The sequence below is a fragment of the Ptychodera flava genome, chromosome 8, assembly GCF_041260155.1.
Source record: "Ptychodera flava strain L36383 chromosome 8, AS_Pfla_20210202, whole genome shotgun sequence".
Lineage (NCBI taxonomy): Eukaryota > Metazoa > Hemichordata > Enteropneusta > Ptychoderidae > Ptychodera > Ptychodera flava.
The window spans coordinates 24,950,279-24,970,329 of record NC_091935.1 but is presented as its reverse complement, the minus strand read 5'-3'; the positions used below and the strand labels follow the sequence as shown (position 1 = coordinate 24,970,329).

At 38.5% G+C, this 20,051-nt stretch overlaps 1 protein-coding gene across 2 annotated transcripts; it reads right to left on the bottom strand.

Moving 5' to 3' along the window:
• Nucleotides 1-951: 951 nt before the first annotated feature.
• On the bottom strand, nt 952-15,699 carry LOC139138853 (E3 ubiquitin-protein ligase TRIM56-like). 2 transcript variants are annotated; one of them, XM_070707411.1, is made up of 4 exons: nt 15,611-15,699; nt 9,285-10,858; nt 4,226-4,437; nt 952-3,967 (listed from the first exon to the last, which is right to left on the bottom strand). In XM_070707411.1, exons 1-4 carry the CDS (start codon nt 15,621-15,623, stop codon nt 3,892-3,894), a joined length of 1,875 nt encoding a protein of 624 aa, XP_070563512.1. In that variant the 5' UTR covers nt 15,624-15,699; the 3' UTR covers nt 952-3,891. The 2 variants fall into 2 exon arrangements, with proteins under 2 accessions (XP_070563512.1, XP_070563513.1); XM_070707412.1 differs by lacking the exon at nt 952-3,967 and having other exon boundaries at nt 4,196-4,437; nt 15,611-15,690.
• Nucleotides 15,700-20,051: the final 4,352 nt, after the last annotated feature.

Here is a 20,051-nt window from a genome sequence, read left to right as displayed (position 1 = left end):
AAAACAATGGAAGCTAGGCGCTGACTGTAAACAATAAACACCCCTGCAGTGTCGATGTACCTGTATTTGTCAACTAAATTTTGAGAAATATATAAAATACATTGAGGTCAATAAGAGAGTCGATGGTTCGCTTTTATGTGATAGAGATAGTATGAACAACATAAATATCTGAAGACAGAGTCATTATAATGATTTAATATTGCTCAGGAGATCTAAATATAATTCCATCTAAACGCTCGTTAATCAATACACTAGCCAGCTCATGTTTGTTGATGGTATGCGACGCAAAGTGTACGATTGGAATATTGTACTGAATTCTTGCCAGAATTGATCTTCACTGAACATACTGTTTTCACACAGTCTACGGTCAAGGCCAGTCTCCAAATTGTCTCCGGCAATATGGAGGTTTGCATTGCATGCTGGGAAGGCATATATATTCACCGCGTATGGCTGGATAAACAAAGTCGGGTTGTTTTTTCTTTGACATGTTGGCGTACAAAGACTAGCCGAGGGATGCCCAGCTGCAACTGATCTTTGTACCGGCATTGCTATGGGCAACACCGCGATTAAAAAAACCCAAAGCTTTTTGTTTGTTGCCATGGTGCATGTACGTAATTGAACCAGACTTGGATACAGTAACAATGGGTGAAAAACAGTATTCATTATCAATGTGTATAACACAGCTTTGTGGGTTTAGCTACTAAGTCAGGTGCAAACGAATTTTTCCCTTTTGATATTGATTTTGGGTAATATTTTGAAAACTAAACTGAGCGGGAAAATATGACTTTCATTGACGGAATGCTACGTAGCACGTGTTTTGTAATAAGCCCGCTGTACTAGTGGCTATGATCTTGGGCACGAGCTACGGTATTTGTGTAATATTGTAAGGTCTCTCAGAGTACACACACCTTCTAATTGTATTTTGCGTATAATTACACAGATCCTTCCTGTCGATATTGTCAAGCTTTGTGGTATATTTAGCAGACAGGGTGGATGAAACAATGTGTAATAAATTTTGTCAAATTACAACTCAAAGCCCATCATCCACACAAACCCCCAGTGGTCTATTGCCTGCTTTAAGAGAGTATCTAATCCTACAACCATTCACGCGACAGTTATCTGTCCTATCTGTGGCATTACTGGTTAACCCACAGAACTCCTTAGGGGTGTTTCAGAGGTTCTAAAAACTGTGTCGATACTGTGAATATAAGGGCTTAAAAGCTCTACTGTTTGCTGTCAGCTTTGCTGTATTTTCCAGCTTTTTACTCCATCAAAAAGTTACTGTTTTTCCTGCTTCATCGTAAATCACATTAAAATGCCTAGCCTTCAGACTTGCCGACCCAGCCTGCACTGTGTGTAGTCAACATTTAATTTCATTGTTGACAACTGAATTGATCTAGTCTGGACGATAATTATTCATTTGTCTGGCAATATTCTTGCACAGTTGTACCAATACTTAGTTGGGAAGGGCTAGTATTTGGCATTTTAATATACTTTAGGCAGATGAATATGAATATGTTTTGTATTTATGATACACTGACAATTCAATTAGCAAAACATTCTCGCATGCTTTAATGAATACAAAATAGTTTTTTCTCAAAATTGATCTTATAAATATCATCCTTAAACCCATAATGGTGCTTGAATTCAAAAAGTCCACGCTTCAAACATTCAAGTATACATGACATTAAGTCACTAGTAGCTCTTGAATTGGAGGAAACAAACTTACCAGCATTGTATCACCAACAATTTACTATCATGTATCTTTAAACAGACATATCTAAGTTGTTCATTGTTATTAAATTTATAACCACATTCGTTTTTTCTACTACTCATTTTGAAAATTTTCTTGAAGGGCCAGCAACTCCTACCTTTGATAATTGTTTTCATTATTTTTATTTTGCATGTCAATTGCAAGTTCTTATTCTACTCCTAAAAGAATTTTGAAACACCCGCTATTTAGCTTGTCACCATGGCGTCTGTGTAAAACGCACATTATTGTTTAGATTTGAATTCCAGTCCGGACAAGAATTCAATTGTCAACAATAACAATAGTTTACATATGTATACATGCTGAGTTGACGAGCTGAATATTGTGTGTATCAACATGCTTTGGGGAGTACAGCAACCTGTCGAGTAAATAAAAAATTCATGGAAATATGATGAAAAAGTTATGGCTGTTGTCAATTCATTCGTGAATAAGAGCATACATGTATATGAAAATCTAAGGTAGCGTGGGTGACCAAATGTTTTCTTTTTTATGATCATCATCTTGGGTAGAAATGTCATACCATGACGACATTCACTTTGAAAAACAATGTTTCCACTGTGTTCTGAATTGCCAAACATTCTTTCAATCAGTTTTCGAAGCGATCAAAAGTAGGTAGTCATGATATGGAATACCAAATAATTTTCAAAGTATATCTAGGCAAACTTTGACTATATCTTATATCCTATATGAAACACGTGATATTAAGGGTGAGATTAGCCATACAGTGAATAGTGGTCTTTCACCAGAGCTCGAACCGTATAGTTTCCTAACCCTGCATATTCTGTACCGTAAACGAAAAATCATCCAAAAAACTTTTAATTTTAACAGCTGAAAATAAAGTAAGAATTTCCGCATTTTGTTTTGTGAAAATTGATAATTTTTCTGGTGGAAATAATAAAGGAGAATGCCTGTCAAGTTTATGCCAGTTGTTCTGTAATAATTGTAAAATGCAGAGTTCTTCTTATCTTTGAGTCTGAGAATAACATCACCTTGCTGTATTTGAAAACATCAAATGCTCTGAATAGTTTACAATTCATATCTGGCAAGATATCAACTACAGGCCCAAAATGCGGGAAATAAATGTATGTAAAGCTTCTAAAACTTATATTTGTACATAATACTTTCAGACTGTAAGGTTTCTCATTTGAACTCAAGAGGGCGATATATATAAGTGTTCAATCAGGTATTTGTATGATGAACTCAAGAGGGCGACACGTGTAATACTCTTGACAGGGTATCTGGTGCGTTGTGAGGTTACTAGGACTACAAAGACTGTATTTGAAAACATCAAAACAGACTCTACTTAGTGAAGTTTGTGAATCAAAGATAACCTAGAGAACAAAGAAAGTACATGTCGATAAGACATATTTGGAGTAAAACGTGTTTGGCATGATGACAGGAATGACTGGCTTGAACTGTGGCAGATGATTTGGAAAAATAGATGAGGTGCAAATATATGTCATATGTAAGAAGAAATTAAGACAAACATTCAACACTACTAAATCCTATCCTAGCATTGTGAAAAGAAAACATTGGGTCAAATATTATACAAAATAAAGGCAATTATCATACAATCGAAAGAAAAATCGCGTTAACGACGAGTTAAGGCAGAAAGCAAATATGGCTCATTACTGGTCCCTAATACTTGAAGAGACAACAATCCCTCTATCTATTGATAGAGAGGGACTGTAAAGAGACAAACTTCATTGCTAGTGCTATGCGTGATATTCTGCTGTGAGACTTTGAGAACTTGAGTTCTTAGAACTCGTACATATATAAATAGCGACACAGAGATGATACACAAATCGACGTGACCATGAGAGGAAAATGAACTACTAAAAAAGGGAATTTAAAAGCTTCTAACCTCCACATGTTTTCTAATTGATTGACCGCAAGGTCACGCCATGTATCCATTAAAGAGGTCACGTCAAGTATCTTTTAGCATGGAACCATTTGACGAAGTGATCGGTTTGTAAAAAGTAAGAAAATGTGATGTAAGCGCGTCAATTTCAGTCATGTTGTTTCATGGCTGAAGTATCACATTAGAAATCCATTGGTATAGAGTGTCCTGTCAATATTATTTTGTAGACTGCGGACTGGCTGGGATAGGATGGACTGAATCACTTGACCCCCTTGGCTGCCAGCTGTTCCTTCATTTTCGCTAAGAAGTCCCTGTCTGCAACAGGACGTACCTCGCTACAGAGAGAGAGAGAGAGAGAGAGAGAGAGGAGAGAGAGAGAGAGAGAGAGAGAGAGAGAGAGAGAGAGAGAGAGAGAGAGAGAGAGAGAGAGAGAGAGAGAGAGAGGGGGGGGGGGAGGTTTTAAATGTGTCCATGGGAATGTTGATAGGTTGTCGTATGATGTCAATTCGTTAGCCTGTATAAATCACATTTTTGAAACTCGTTTATTTGATGTCTGTGCCTTTATTGAACCAGAGAAAATCGTTGTCTCTTACTTTTCGTCTTTCGCTGCTGACCCATGTCTCGATACTTTGTGCGTTATGCCGTTCCATGTAACGGTGTTTGCTGTGGCGTCTATGGTAAATGTCAGTCTACGCTCAAAGGCAATTTTCAGTAGTCGAAGGATCTCCTGGCCCTCGTTGTCATTCGGTAGATATGCCAAGAATGTAGCGCCCTCGAACGGCTCGCCGGGTTTTGGATGTATAGCCTTCAGACAGAGCGAAGAACACGAAGTACGCCAGATATTATTATTATTGTACTTGGGCCTCAGCCCAAGTACATTTGTTTTCATTCCGTGGGAAAAAACTGTAAGGTATAACCATTTCTGGCTGAGACCAGGGAGGGCAAAATGTATTGGCTTCATCTTTCTTGGCATAATAAATGGCGTAATGATGTTAACTGAATGGAAGTGCTGCTCTCAGCCAGTCTTGAATAAGTGAGATGTGAATATAAATGCTTCTCTATCTGAGTTTGCCACAAATCTTCTGAATATAATCAAAATGTGCATCGAAATGCAACAATTAATGCACCCTCCGTTTCCTAGGCGATGGCACGACCCTTGCTACACCCACTGGACGAGCCAAAGTGGGAGGGGTAATTTCGGTTTGGTCGAACAGGAGGGCTCGAGACCAGAATTTAACATTTAAACTTGAAACATGTTTAATCACTGACAAGATGTGGATTAGTGTTAATCAAAGAGAAAGTTTGAAAAGGAAAGGTTTTATATCCCGGACACAATGAAAAACATTACGACTGGAAACTGTACCCCCAGTTGAGAATAGTAATGCCCACAGCGATGGAGAACACTTATCCTTGAGCTGAGAAAACCAGACCATCATTTCGAAATAGAGCTGCAGATTCGAGAAGCTCGTTAAAAATAGCTAGATACACCCATAAAGGGGTGGTTTCGAGTTTTGAGGGCAAATTTCGCCTCCTTCATTTAGAAATCGTACGTTTGTTTTTCCAGGGGAACACATCATTTGACACAAAATTTGCATGAAAAGGGGTCGCCAGTAAGCACGTGGTCAAATCTGGCATAAGAAACAATATGAAATGTTGGGTAAAGCCAGTCCAAAATAAACTGATTTGAACTTTTGTGTTTTGTAATTTATACCACTGCAGTAACATGACTTTTTTTTGACAACATCACACAATGTAATACGTTTTGAAACTGAATACTCCGACGTATTCTGTGTCCCCTTTGCTAAAAAATACGGTATGCCGATTACCATGTAAGGAGATGATGACGTCAAGACAGATTTGTAGTGCGTTTGGTCTTGGATGGTGCACGAAGTTTTGTCGAGGTAGCTTGTGTATTTATTTCCTAAATGGGAGATATTAGGGTCGATCTAAAAGAAGGCCGAAAAATGTTATGATACTCTAAGCGAGCTGAACTCCAATGCAAATGGTTGGATAATTTGGAGGATGTCTAGACTGATCTCGTCTCATTAAGATTATTTGGCAGTCAGTATTGAATTTCAACTGCGTCACAAGTTTGCGTCGAACGGTCAACGAACGATATTTTAGAAATCTGGAGACATTGCACATCGCAGTTTTATTTTAGTATTTTATATTTTACAAAAGATGTAAGAAGCAATGATTTTGTTGAAAATTCTGAAAAAAATATAGGAAGATTTGATCGCGAACACATTTTCACTTGGGGGTCAACTAGCCCTGCGTACGATGCTGTGTGTTCCGCTACAGCTAACCGCCCCGCACACCACAGCCCTGCAAAGACCCGTACGTTGGGTCGGTGACTTCAAATCCATTTTGAAACTTGACGTAAAAAGCCAAATTACTGCCGAAATTCAGCGTTCTTGGGCCCAAGTCGTATCCCAGCCTACCTCAGCTACTCGATCGCTTCCAAAAATGACAGTCTTTTATTCACTTCTCGTAAATAACCGTCGATGTCGGCAACTCTCTCGCTGGCCCTGCGTACGATGCTGTGTGTTAGCTGTAGCACATAGCATCGTACGCAGGGCTAGGGGTCAACATGGGGTCGCAGCCATGTTGCCTCAAAACTTATTTCTGTCTGCACTCAAAACTCAAAAATGTCGCATATGAACCTGAAAAATCGATGTAATTTTGTCAAACTTCGGCGAAATTTCAGCCTATAGACAAAATTTCATCTAGGTAAGGTAAATTTATTGAAATTTGATCGACAAATAATCCTGAGCTTGAACGTGACAGCTCGCCTTCTCCGGGAAGTCATGCATCCGGCCAGCTGCCCATATGGCCGGGTGCATGAGATTGTTTTCAAGCGACGGCGGCAGACCGTACGGGGCTCTGGATATCTACCGCCGGTGTAGCTGTAATAACTGTTGCGTTGTTTTTAATTACCACGGACGAACTTCGAGGGGACTTATAGGTTTGGTCATGTCCGTGCGTCCGTCCGTCCGTTCACGCCTAGTACCCAACCCCATACAGATGCACGTCGATTTGTTTCACAATGCTATCAAATTTGGCCGTGTTAGAGGACTTTTTAGTTTACACCTCCATAGACTCCCATGTATAAGGCAGTTCTCCATAGACTCGCATGTATGATGCCAAGAAAAATAAAAATTTAGTTTCTCATTGTATTCATATTGCCTAAAGGATGCAGTGACACAGTTTTTTTGTCCCCACGGATAAAGTCCAGGGGGCTTATAGATTGGCTCATATCCGTCCGTGAGTCCATCAGTGAGCCCATCGGTTCACGCAGATATCTCAGACATTTTGACAAAATATCATGTGACCTTGGTGACCTTTGACCTGAAATATACATTATTGTCCATAACTCAGTAACCACAAGTGCTAAACCTTTCATATTTGGTATGATGGGACACCTTATGACGCCACATATTGTACCCCATTAATTATGTGCATATCTAATTATGAGCGAGCCAATAGAGCAAGAGGTCTGATTTCTGGTACTAGTATATAGGGATAAGTTAACAATATAATTTGTTTGACAAAACTTCACGTGACCTCAATGACCTTTGACCTCAAATGTACATATTTGTCCACAACTCAGTAACCACAAGTGCTACACCCTTCATATTTGGTATGAAAGGACACCTTATGACACCATATATTGTACCTCATTAATTATGTGCATATCTTATTTTGAGCGAGCCAATAGAACTAGAGGTCTGATTTTTGGTATATAGGAATAATTTAGCAATACAATTATTATGACAAAATGTGACGTGCCTCAATGACCTTTGACCTCAAATATATATATTTGTCCACAACTCAGTAACCACAAGTGCTACATCCTTCATATTTGGTATGATAAGACACCTTATGAAACCACATATTGTACCTCATTAATTATGCGCATATATAATTTTGAGCGCGCCAATAGAGCTGGAGGTCTGATTTTTGGTATATAGGAATAACTTAGCAATACAATTACTTTGACAAAATGTCACGTGACCTCGATGACCTTTGACCTCAAATATATATATTTGTCCACAACTCAGTAACCACAAGTGCTACACCCTTCATAAATGGTATGATGGGACACCTTATGACACCACATATTGTACCTCATTAATTATGCGCATATCTAATTCTGAGCAAGCCAATAGAGCTGGATGTCCGATTTTTGGTATATAGGGATAACTATAGGGTAGAAATCTAAATATGCCCATCTAAATATTAGACATCTACCATCGAGAACAAAAGAAATTTGCTGTAATTTGAATATTTAAGGAGTTTAAGCAATTCCCGCTATAAATAAAGAACCCCTGCCTCAAACTCCACAAAAGTTGCTAGACATATTTTGCCGTTGTCATGCCATTGCTTCGTTTAATAACCAGTTAATCAAATGCCTCATTGACAGGAGGAAATTCAAGACCATATTTGAATAGTAGTATATATTGTCCTCAAAATTACTCTATCACGGCCCAAGTACTCATTGCCTTCAGCAATACTGCCTTGTTATTATTATTATTATTATTATTATTATTATTATTATTGTTTATTTCAGATATAATTATCCATATACAAAAACAGATAAATAAAAAGTAAACAGACAACAGAGATGGAGTTAAAAATCCAATTACACCAGTTTTTTCCATAATTTACCATGTGTCAGTGAAAATCGAAAAGTTCGAACTCCTGAAATAAGGGGGTATCAGGGATATGCAGTCTACTTTGTATTTTCTTCGAATTTTTTATTTCTACCTGTAATTTTCTGTAATGTACAGACCGCTGAGACAAGGTTGTGTGGTGGTCTTTAAACAATAAATTATTATTATTATTACCGAGAAAAACTCACCGACTTTTTTCTAAACGGTTCGTCAAATGTTAAAAGCGATAGGTTAACAAACAAAAGGCTGTTACTTTGCACAAAAGTGTATGTGAAACCTGTCAATTTACGATAAACCTGATAAAATGCTTTTCTCATTGTCTCGAAACATTCACAGGAAAATTAGACCAAAGATACGTGCAATAAGGGATATCACAGAAAACAGTAAACAGGTGGTTTTAACTGAAAGCGATGCAAATTTAAAATATCAAATAAGAGCATTGCCTCTAGCATAAAACAGGCGAGTCTGAGCTTGAATGTCATCGTCGTCTTTTAGGTCTGAAGTTATAAAGTGTCCAAGGTATTTATACACACAAACATAGTTGAGCATTCTATTATTCAAATATATCGGAGCTTGTCGCACCTTCCTTGCATTCGGTTGTTTTAACATACAGTGTTTTTTTTCTCATTAAAGAGTATTGAGCATTCATTGCCATAATGACCACAAGCGTTTACTAACATTTGCTGCCCGTAAGAACCGGTGGAAAAAATAACAAGGTCATCTGCGTATATCAGATCATTGATCTTAAAGTCACCAATAAGGCAACCATACGGTAGAGAAGCAAGTGATTTGCTAAGGTTTATCCAAATAAACAGTGAAGAGTATCGGCCAGAAAGGCACCATTACGTTGATATTAAGTACTTTGATGTTTAAAGAATTCAATCGGCTTTTCAGGTTTGAGTGTTCAGACCAAACACACACACACACACAAACACACAGAGAATACGGTAGGCGTATTGAAATTTAATTTTTATCCTACCTGTTGTTTCCCCGGGGGAAAATCATAAGTTACGACCAGGGTAGTACAACCGAATCCAGGTAAGTAACTGAATGACACGTCGTGACACATCGTTCCGAAGGGCATGTCACCGTAAATCTTGTCACAAACAAGACACTTGATAGCTGAGCCCTGCTTTGGGCGCAAGCAGCGTTGACAGAACTGGTGGCGACATGGGAGTTTCACTGCGCAGGTAATAACTGCCAACTTGCATGCATCACACATCGGTGAGTCAAAACCTCTAAAGTCACTCTGTGAGTGTGTGCTATCAGTAATACTGGTGGCCAGTTTTGTCTCCTGCTGTGGTGGTGATGCTGTAATTTCTTTTCTCGTGGCATGGCGACTTTTTCCTTTTCGTGCGCTATCCCTGGCAATTGTCTCCTCGGCCTTATGCTGTTCGGTACTGTTACTTTTCAACGTTCCGAGGACGATGCGTTCAGGAAGTGGCTTAATTTCAAAGTCTACACACCTGCGAGGCTGCTTCTCAATTTTTTGTCGAGTAGTCAGTGACTTGGCTGTAACATCTTTCAATTGACTTTCTATATCAGACTTCTGAGCTAGTACGTCTGCGTGACTGCCATATCGTAGGAAATGCTTCACATACGCGTAAGTATTTTCAAGACGTTCCAAATCGAGCTCAATAGCTCCAACATCTGCCTCAATTTGCTTACGTTTCGTCTCACCAACTTGTCTAACTTCCTTTAACAACTTCTCCTCTTCCTTTTTAATGCGCTTCATCCAATTCTGAGCGTGAGCCCTGATTTTCGCCTCAGTATCACTAATTTCTCTCTGAAAGTCAGCCAGACCTTTCTTTTCCGCTTCGTGCATCGCTTTCATTGACGTTATAGCCCTTCCTAACTCCTGTTCGAGAGACTCCAGAACTGGTGTGTACTGCTGTGTTGCTTCTTCTAAGGACAGCAGGTGATGACTGTCTCCCTTGTGGCTGGTCACCGCACACCTGATACAAACCGTGACTTGACAAGAATCGCAGAAGAATTCTAGTTGACTTTGGGAATGGCGATTGCAGAACCTTGGCAGTAACTGGGCTTGCTTACCGTCCGCTACAACTCTGCCGTACTCTTCGGTGGAAATGAATGTGTGGTTCCGGAGAATTCGCAGTTTTCCGTGAGATGAACGGCAGCTGTCGCAGAAAAGTTGGGCGCATTCTTTGCACCAATACAGTGCGTCTCGCTCGCAAAGCTCACATGACAGTGTCTTCTCTGGGCTTTCGGAACGGACTTTGCTAAAAATATCCAGGAGATCGTTGATGAATAGATTATTGCCGAGTCCCGACACCCCAGTTTCCGGGAGGGGGAACTCACTGCGACAGGTAGGACACATCAGCTTACCCCCATTCTTGGCAACCCACGTGTCCAAACACTTCTCACAAAAAGTGTGCACACATGGAAGTATCTTCGGTTTTACCAGTCTCTTATAACACACTGTACACTCTAATATTTGCTCATCAATATCACTGACAATTTTCATGTGGACAGATTGCTCAACGTTGCTCGCCATTTTTAGTGTCATATACGTATACTTCTTAGAACAGAAATCTGTTGGTTAACGGAAAATAATGTTATTACAGATATAGAAATAAGGACGTTTCATGATGTTATTTTCAACGGTTAATACGGAACGTGGATGAAAGGCGGTGCCTAACACATTCATTCATAATACATACATACATACATACATACATACATACATACATACATACATACATACATACATACATACATACATACATACAAATATACATACATACATACATACATACATACATACATACATACATACATACATACATACATACATACATACATACATACATACTGACATACATACTGACATACTGACATGCACACCTAAAAAATTGCTCCCATGACTGGCCCTGTACAGACCCTGACACAACCTTATGGTACAGGTCTGTGTCAGCAAAGATGTCCTATTGCTGTGACAGGGGCTGATGTGCAGGTCTGTATCCCAGGCTGTGAGGACAGGACTGTGTACAGTGTTGTAGACACGGGCTGAGACAGGGTCTCAAATTTCTGCCTGTCTCAGCACTATATTAACAGGACTGTGCACAGCAAGATGAATACAGACCTGTTTTTTTTTTTAATCTGCACAAAATTATGCCTGTATTCATCTCTGTCATCAAAATTCGCCAATTTTTCTAAAAATATACACCCCTGAAAGCTGACATACTTTCAGACCCTGTAATAGGCCTGTAAGGGAGCATTCGTTTTTTACGGGGGGGGGGGTCGGTGGAAATCGGGGGGGGGTTGACTTGTACGAAACCGTTTTTTAGAGGGGGTCAAATTTTACAATCAATGATTGGAAGGGGGGGGGTCAAATTTTACGGGTTTGTATGGAGTTATTGAAAAAAATTTACTTTGGAATTTCACTGAAATGTAGCTTGGTCGTCCATACATAATCTATGAGTAGTCTATGAGAAATATGAATAATTTCTTTTAAATACAAAACTAGCTAAATCTGTGTATTTATAGACTCTTTATTATTGATATTAATGTACTTGATCAGACTGGCGTAGTTACCGGTACACGTGTGAGCAGAAGAAATTTGATTTTGGAATTTCACTGTAAATGTTGATTCACTATACATGTTGGTCTATGAAGAAACTATGAATAATTTTTTTTTCCAATACAAAACTAGCTAAATCTGTGTATTTATGTACACTTAATTATTAATATTACTGTACTTGATCAGACTAGGATAGTTACCGGTGCATGTGTGAGCAAGAAAATTGATTTTGGAAGTTCACCGAGATGTTAATTCACTATACATGGTCTATGAAGAAACTATGAATAATTTTTTTTCCAATACAAAACTAGATAAATCTCTGTATTCATGTACACTTGATTATGGATATTCGTGTACTTGATCAGATTAGGGTGATTTTAAGTTCATGTGTGTGCAAGAAACTTGATTTGGGAATTTCACCAAAGATGTTGATTCTCTATACATTGTATATTTTTACAATACAAAACTAGCATTTAAAATCTGTGCTTTAAAAAGTTTGACAATTTATATAAATGTACGTGACGAGAATATTATATTTAAAAGAGCAGATCTGAAAAACCAATGTGATATTGGAATTTCACCCAGTGATTATTTGTAAAGTTCAAAAAGGATTCTTTGAAAGTTCAAAGGTCAAATGGGAAATTATAAGTCAATTAAGATATTATTGATACAGACTGTGACATCTGGGGAAGGGTTGCTTTTTTGAGTATGAAAATTGGGGTGGGTAACTCTTTTTCTTGCAAACACTTTTGAAGGGCCTAATTTTTCAGCCCAGGGCCATAGGGTACGAAGGGTTAATGAATCAAATCTGATGATTTTTTTTGGGGGGGGGGTGTTCACATTTTACAATGATGAATGGGGGGGGGTCAAATTTTAGAAATTTGATTTGGAGGGGGTTGCCTTTTACATTTCATTTGTTGCTCAAATTCCACCGACCCCCCTCCCCGTAAAAAACGAATGCTCCCTAAATTCAACACTGACACACCACTGTTTGTACACCAGTATTTCAGTCATGAGGTCACAGCACTGGATACACTCAGAAATTACATCACTGTATACATTCCTTTAATACCAGGCCTGATAGAGACCTGTTCATACACCCTTGATATCTGACCAATTTTACAGGTCTTGGTACAGAGATTATTTCTTAGGAGACTGTTACAGATAACGACCAACCCTGTACAGGCATGTACTGAAATCTGCCCGTAGTCTTCTTGCTGAATACATACATACTAACATACATGTATCAGTATAAATACTGACATACATATCTGAGCAAAACAGGGGTGGGTACGTGGCATGTCATCATTGTGCCAGTCTATGATGCGCGCCAGATTGACCGTCTGTCCCTCACTCCGTAACTTTCAAGTTGTGGCCGCGTGGAGATCGTAGTGAAACGAAGCAAAACTACTAAATCAAATATTACGTGACTTGTTGATGTATATGATAGTTCGTCAAAATATAATTTGAAGGTAGACGGAAGAGCTGTTCAAATTGTCTTCGAATTGGTTTTTCATTCGCTATGCAGTGATTCAGTTCCGATTAAAATTAGATATTTCTCCTTGTTTTCTGTCTTTTTGAAAATTATATTTATTGATTTCATCGCATTTATTTTATCATTTGACTAACATGATATTATACGCGGGCCTTGGAACGTTGATTTATGTTGCCCGCATACGCGTTCCACTTTCTGAAGTTGTATGCATCGGCAGTAACACAATCTTTATTGGACACCATAGACATCGACTTTTGACTTCATATGTATAAGACAAGTCAGTGTTTTATACAAGGGCCATCATGTGGAATTCACGTGCGTTGCAAAATGCCTTAATTTTAAGACCTTGCAGAAACTTCACAACACGATCTTGAAACATAGTTTGCGAACTAAAATCTGTACGATTTTCCGAGAGTCAAGTTTTTCGAAATCTTCGAAATCAGCGCTGATGTTAAATGTTGGGAAAGGGTTGAAAGATGAGGTCGTTGGAGATTCAGCTCAAAATTAGAACAAATGACGATCCAAAGATTCGACGTAATTTCGGAGGTGGCAGCTACCCCCTCCCCGCCCCTCCAATTCAACTGTTTGGTGCCCCTATTATGTGAACATATTTTACTTTTGCGAAAGAAGTATATCGCACGTTTTAAACAATTTTTGCAACTTTTTAATTTTTTGTCAAAATTTTACAGTCCTCTCAACAGCATCTATCCTTTTACTCTTATATAACCGCAGACAAGATATCGCTAGATGGCGCTCTCAACGAACACCTTTTCAATAATTATCAAACTATTACCAAGGATGCGTCATGAACGCATTCCTTTAATTAATTGACATTTTTCATCTTTTTACTTGGTGTTTGTTTTTTTTTGAATCTTTCGTACTTTTCTTAACTGCTGTGCATATTTACGATTATTTTAATTTGACATGACGCTTCACATTAATGGTGGATGCATCTGCTATCAAATTTTTCGTGTATATTAAACTTTCAAAAAAGAAGAAATACTCAAGCTGCTTCTGTAGAAACGTTGGCTGTCCCACTTCAATTCCCCGGGCCGGGCTATTGCGCCTATCTTCAAAGGTTTGAAATTGAAGGAACAATAACTACTCTTGATAATATTTCCACTTGTGTTGTGAAAACAAGTATATTTCGTATTCCGCTTGTTGAAAAGCCTTATGGACTATATGCAATATTATTTAAATGTTATCGCCATCAAATAAATTTCAATCTAAACTGAATCTGACTGAACTCCAGTGTCAACAACAATATCGGGCATTCAACAAAAAAACAGCCTGCACTGAAAAAGTTGCACACTGCTAGGCATTTCAAGATGATTTTGCGAGCAGATCATGGAATTGTATCTTAAAACTGGAACATAAATGATGGACAATACATAAAAAAGTTACAGATATCGCGCAGCGTTTATGGTTTCATTCTGCACATGATAACAACGTACAATCCAGCATGAGGTCGATGACCACTGCGACCCGCCGGGCGCGAGTCGAAATGTTATTTTTCACGCTCATCACGATTTCCATACTAGCCTGTCTAAATGCGATCTAAACTGCCACATAGAATGCAGGTGTACGTTTAAGCTCAGAGGGGTCACGGTGCAGCTCTAGCTCAACTTTCCGGTCTCTTTCAAATCCCAGGGTCATCACTAGTGTGACGAAACGAACACCGCGCAGGCAGTAATATCTCAAACCTCATTAGTACCTGCGTACTATGTGTGGTCTGTTGTTTTCGCGGCCTATGACACCCACGGTAGCGAAATGTTTATCGAAAGAGAGTGAAACACGGTACTGCATTTGGCAACGAGATTCCGCTGACACGGAAACAGTATGTATACTTGACACTTGGGCGATCGAACACAGTATCAGACATTGGCCAAAGGTCTTAATCTTTCTGACACGTATATACCGTGATACCCGGATGCTAATTCAGCACAACTGGGACTCAAAAATACAGTCTATACAATCGCTTTTTTGTCAAAATTCGCCACTGATTGCGTATTTAAAGCAATATATTCTCTAGATCTGCTTGCAGGTCTTTGTGATCTTAAGGAGAGGCACTTGCACCGTCTCAACTCTTACAAGAGGCGCTTAGCATCCTGCGTGCAGTCCCACATTGCTGACTGAGCGCCTTTGCCTATGACGGTCAAACGGACTTTAATACCTATCGTCTCGTCAGAAATGACGTCAACATCTTTGACACAAATGTTCATCGTATATAACCACCGGGAAGAGGAACATAATCATACACTATACTTACTGCAATCGCCCATTGGTGACTATTGCGTTCGTATTGCAGGCACTATGGGCAGGAGACAGACAAGCCATCGTCTCTTTCACTACACATGCGCAGTAGACCGTTCAGGAGGTGAAAGGTCTTCGCAGATATTGGCACACAGTCCATGTAGCCAACAATGAGATGCAAATAATATGCGGTTAAGGTCTCCTCAACTAACTTTCAGCTGGTTGTTCACTTTCTACTTTTTTATAGTATTTTAGACAAAGGCACAGACTTATTCTACCTGCAACGTAAAACTGATAGTGATTTTGTAGCTTATTCTTGACTATTTCTCATACTTTTTGGTAGCAACAGACACTTCGTGTTCGTGTCGGCTACGTGGACGATCTGCCCAGATATTCTCCGCCTCAACATAGGTCGACGGGCGGACGGCGCTTGCCATGTTGAACGTGTAAAACCCTGATATGTTTCGAAGCTTCTGACCAACAAATCCAATCTTGAAATAACTTTTGACATAATACAGGAGGTCAGATAATCCCTGGTAGGATAAGAACTGTCCCCTAACTTGATCTGTCTATTTACATGAAGGTCAGCTCATAAGATAGTAAGTAGTCCTTCTACTACCTTTTGAGAGGCTAAGGGACTGGACATAAATTACAGGGGTGGGGTGGGCCGGTGTTTTTCGAAACACCGCTGCATCAAAAATAGTGACCCTTCAAAAGTTCATGCACAAAAATTAGTGACCCTCCCCCTTATCCGTGCATGAAAATAAGTGACCCTCCCCTGTTACTCAATACCCCCCAACAAACCCGCAATGCGTTCAAGACCTCCTTCTGACTTGCTATACTTTTGAAGTCCCCTCCCAAAAAGAAGGGCAAAATGCGGCCGATATAACGCTTTGTCCAAAAAATATCAAATCATATGTGTGTGATAATTCATGTAAATGTACTTTGCTTGAAGTGGCAGGTAAAAAGTGCATGCATGTACAAAAAATGTAATTTTTAGATTTCATCGACAATGTCGATTCACTATGCATGGCAGCCTATGATGAAACTATGAATATTTTTTCCCAATACAAAACTAGGTAAATATGTGCATTTATGTACACCTAATTATTAGTATTAATGTTCATGATTAGACTAGAATGGTTTCAAGTCAATGGTTGTGCAAGAAATTTGATTTTGGAATTTCACTGAAATGTCCATTCACTATGCATGGCAGCCTATGATGAAACTATGAATATTTTTTTTCCAATACAAAACTAGGTAAATCTGTGCATTTATGTACACCTAATTGTTAGTGTTAATGTTCATGATTAGACTAGAGTGGTTTCAAATCCATGGTTGTGCAAGAAATTTGATTTTGGAATTTCACTGAAATGTCCATTCACTATGCATGGCAGCCTTTGATGAAACTATGAATATTTTTTTTCCAATAGAAAACTAAGTAAATATATGCATTTATGTACACTAATTATTAGTATTAATGTTCATGATTAGACTACAGTGATTTCAAGTCAATGGTTGTGCAAGAAATTTGATTTTGGAATTTCACTGAAATGTCCATTCACTATGCATGGCAGCCTATGATGAAACTATGAATATTTTTTTCCAATACAAAACTAGGTAAATCTGTGCATTATGTACACCTTATTGTTGGTGTTAATGTTCATGATTAGACTAAAGTGGTTTCAAATCCATGGTTGTGCAAGAAATTTGATTTGGAATTTCACCGAAATGTTGATTCACTATACATTGTAGGCTATGAAGAAACTACAAATAACTCATAGGTTATCTGATCCTAAATTGTTATTCAAAAGTTGTTCGACCTGAAGCTTCCAGTTGTTATTGATGACATTTTGCACTATTCTGAATAGTTTGTATTCTGTCAATGTCCTCAAAAAATGAAAAATGTACATACAGCTTCATGAACATTTGACACCGACCTATACCCAATGTATTGTCAACGGGAGAATGATATCAAATAAGTGATCTCCCAAATTGTTATTGAAAGCGTCATTATAGGGGACAGTTTATATGTACAATAGAGGAGTTGGATAAGTAGAAATCATGACAACTTAAATCAATGTGGCTGCTTGGATCATCAATACATTGTTTATTATACCCTTAAACTTGCGCCCGAAGGGCGCGCTGAAAATGGAAATGACAGAAAATGAAAGTGCCAGGAGGTATTTTTTCTTTTTTCAGTATTCCATATTCTTTAATACGTGCACATGCAATTTCAGCTTTGATGCATAAAAAAAGGTGACCCTCCCCCATAGGCTTGCACAAAATTTTATGACCCTTCAAAAATGCTTGCGCGAAAAATGGCGACCCACCCCAAAAAACACCGCCCAACCCCCTGTAATTTGTGTCCAGTCCCTAACGAGTTATTGGTCAGCGCGATAAGCCCTTACGTTGGTGATCGGCAGAACAAATAATGAAGGGGATTAGGGAGGGCAATTAACAAATGTGGACTGTTTTCTTTAAAATACTATACAGAGATAGCTAGGGTAAAGTAATAGGCACACACTAGACACGGGTAAGGCTTGTATAATGAAAAACATCAGTGAATACATGACATTTATTGATCATATTCATAACTTCTAGACGAATATTGCTTGCGATGCCCTGTGCTCTGTCCATATTCCGACCTCGTCTATCCGATCTGAGTGACTGAAGCAAGGAGATAAGCCTTGTTTTCGTTAATATTCATGAACCCCATAAAGTAGTCTGCATATATTTCCTCGATCACAGGACGACACGACTCGTCATTTCTTTCAATGCGGAAACAGTACGACTCGGACATTATGAGTCAAACTGAATGCTCCTCACAATTGTACTGTCCGTTTACAAACTAATACTGGCCGTCTCAAGATCAACGAGACACACCGTCGTCGGTACATCAAGGGCAGCAAACTATCTCAAATCGAGATATTGTCACCTGAGGTGTTTACTACTTAAGGTATTTTCAACTCGTAGGAGTATTCGGAGGGGAAACAAATTACCCTTGTGATTGCACTGGTACGATTTCTGTACTGTCGTCTCCCGGCAGAAAATAAATTCACTCTTCAACCACTGTAGCTTCTATCTGCCTCTCAAAAGTTCACCGCAACTACTCGCCACATTACGTTTTCCTCACTCTGTAGGGTACTCTACGTATACAAACATCGTTTACATATTAGGGTTTCAATAACAATTACTAGGCGTAGAAAATAGACACACAAACAAATAAATAAAGACATCAAAATAGGAAATACTCAAAGAGCAATTTGAAAAAAAAAACCCTGATAGACTAAGTGAATACGACAGCATGAGTATCTCTGACGGCAGACTTTGTCAGGTCTATGCCGGAAGTAAAAATTGACATATTAATGCCAGATATGTGTTGTATAGGACTATTTCAGGAGCAAACAGCAGATTCGAGAAGACTCTGCTCATGATAATCGGGCTGGAATATTTGCAAAAATAATGAACCTTTGACGATGACTTGTTTTGGCAACGGGCCGGAAAAAATCCATCGGACACGCTTATAAAATATATATATATATATATATATATATATATATATATATATATATATATATATATATATATATATATATATATATATATATATTATATATATATATATAAGACCTATTACCCGGTCATTAGGGTTATTACGCCCGTTAATTACCCCGAGGGGCCGTGCTTTACCAAAAACACATCGCAATTCCCCGAGGTCGTAGGCCGACGGGAACGACACGGCCACGAGCCGGAATAAAGACCAGGTTATAGGTCTTTTATAACACACCACACGCCCAGGTTGTATAGTATTATGTGGTTTCAATGTGTTTTTATATTACGCCCCGCAAAAATCCACTGTGATAAGTTTACTTGGCGATTCTTCACACAGCGGTAACAGTAGTACATCTTTCTTCAAAAAATATTATAAGAATGTACTTATGGCAACATCCTTGGTTGCGCTTGAATCTTTTTCGTCGATGAGCTGTTCAAGTTCGTAGGCTGTTGGAATGGAAAATCTTGCAATTGATGTTTTAGAAAGAGGTTCGTCGCACACCCGGGCGCACATCACATTCTATTCACCCGCCATTGTTTGAAAGCTGCAGACGACACTACGGTCACGTGATAGGGCACTTTTTCCAAATTTGGTCAAAACACACAGCGTAGTATGCAGTGCTAAGTTATACCGCAGTGTTTGTGTGAAATTATGAATGAAGCGGCTACTTAATTTTGAGTTTAGGTAATGCTAAAGTCAATGTGTAATTTTATATATATATATATATATATATATATATATATATATATATATATATATATATATATTACATATATATTCATAGATACATAGATACATAGATATGTAATTTTATATATGTATATATATACATAGATACATAGATACATAGATATGTAATTTTATATATAATATATATATATATATATATATATATATATAT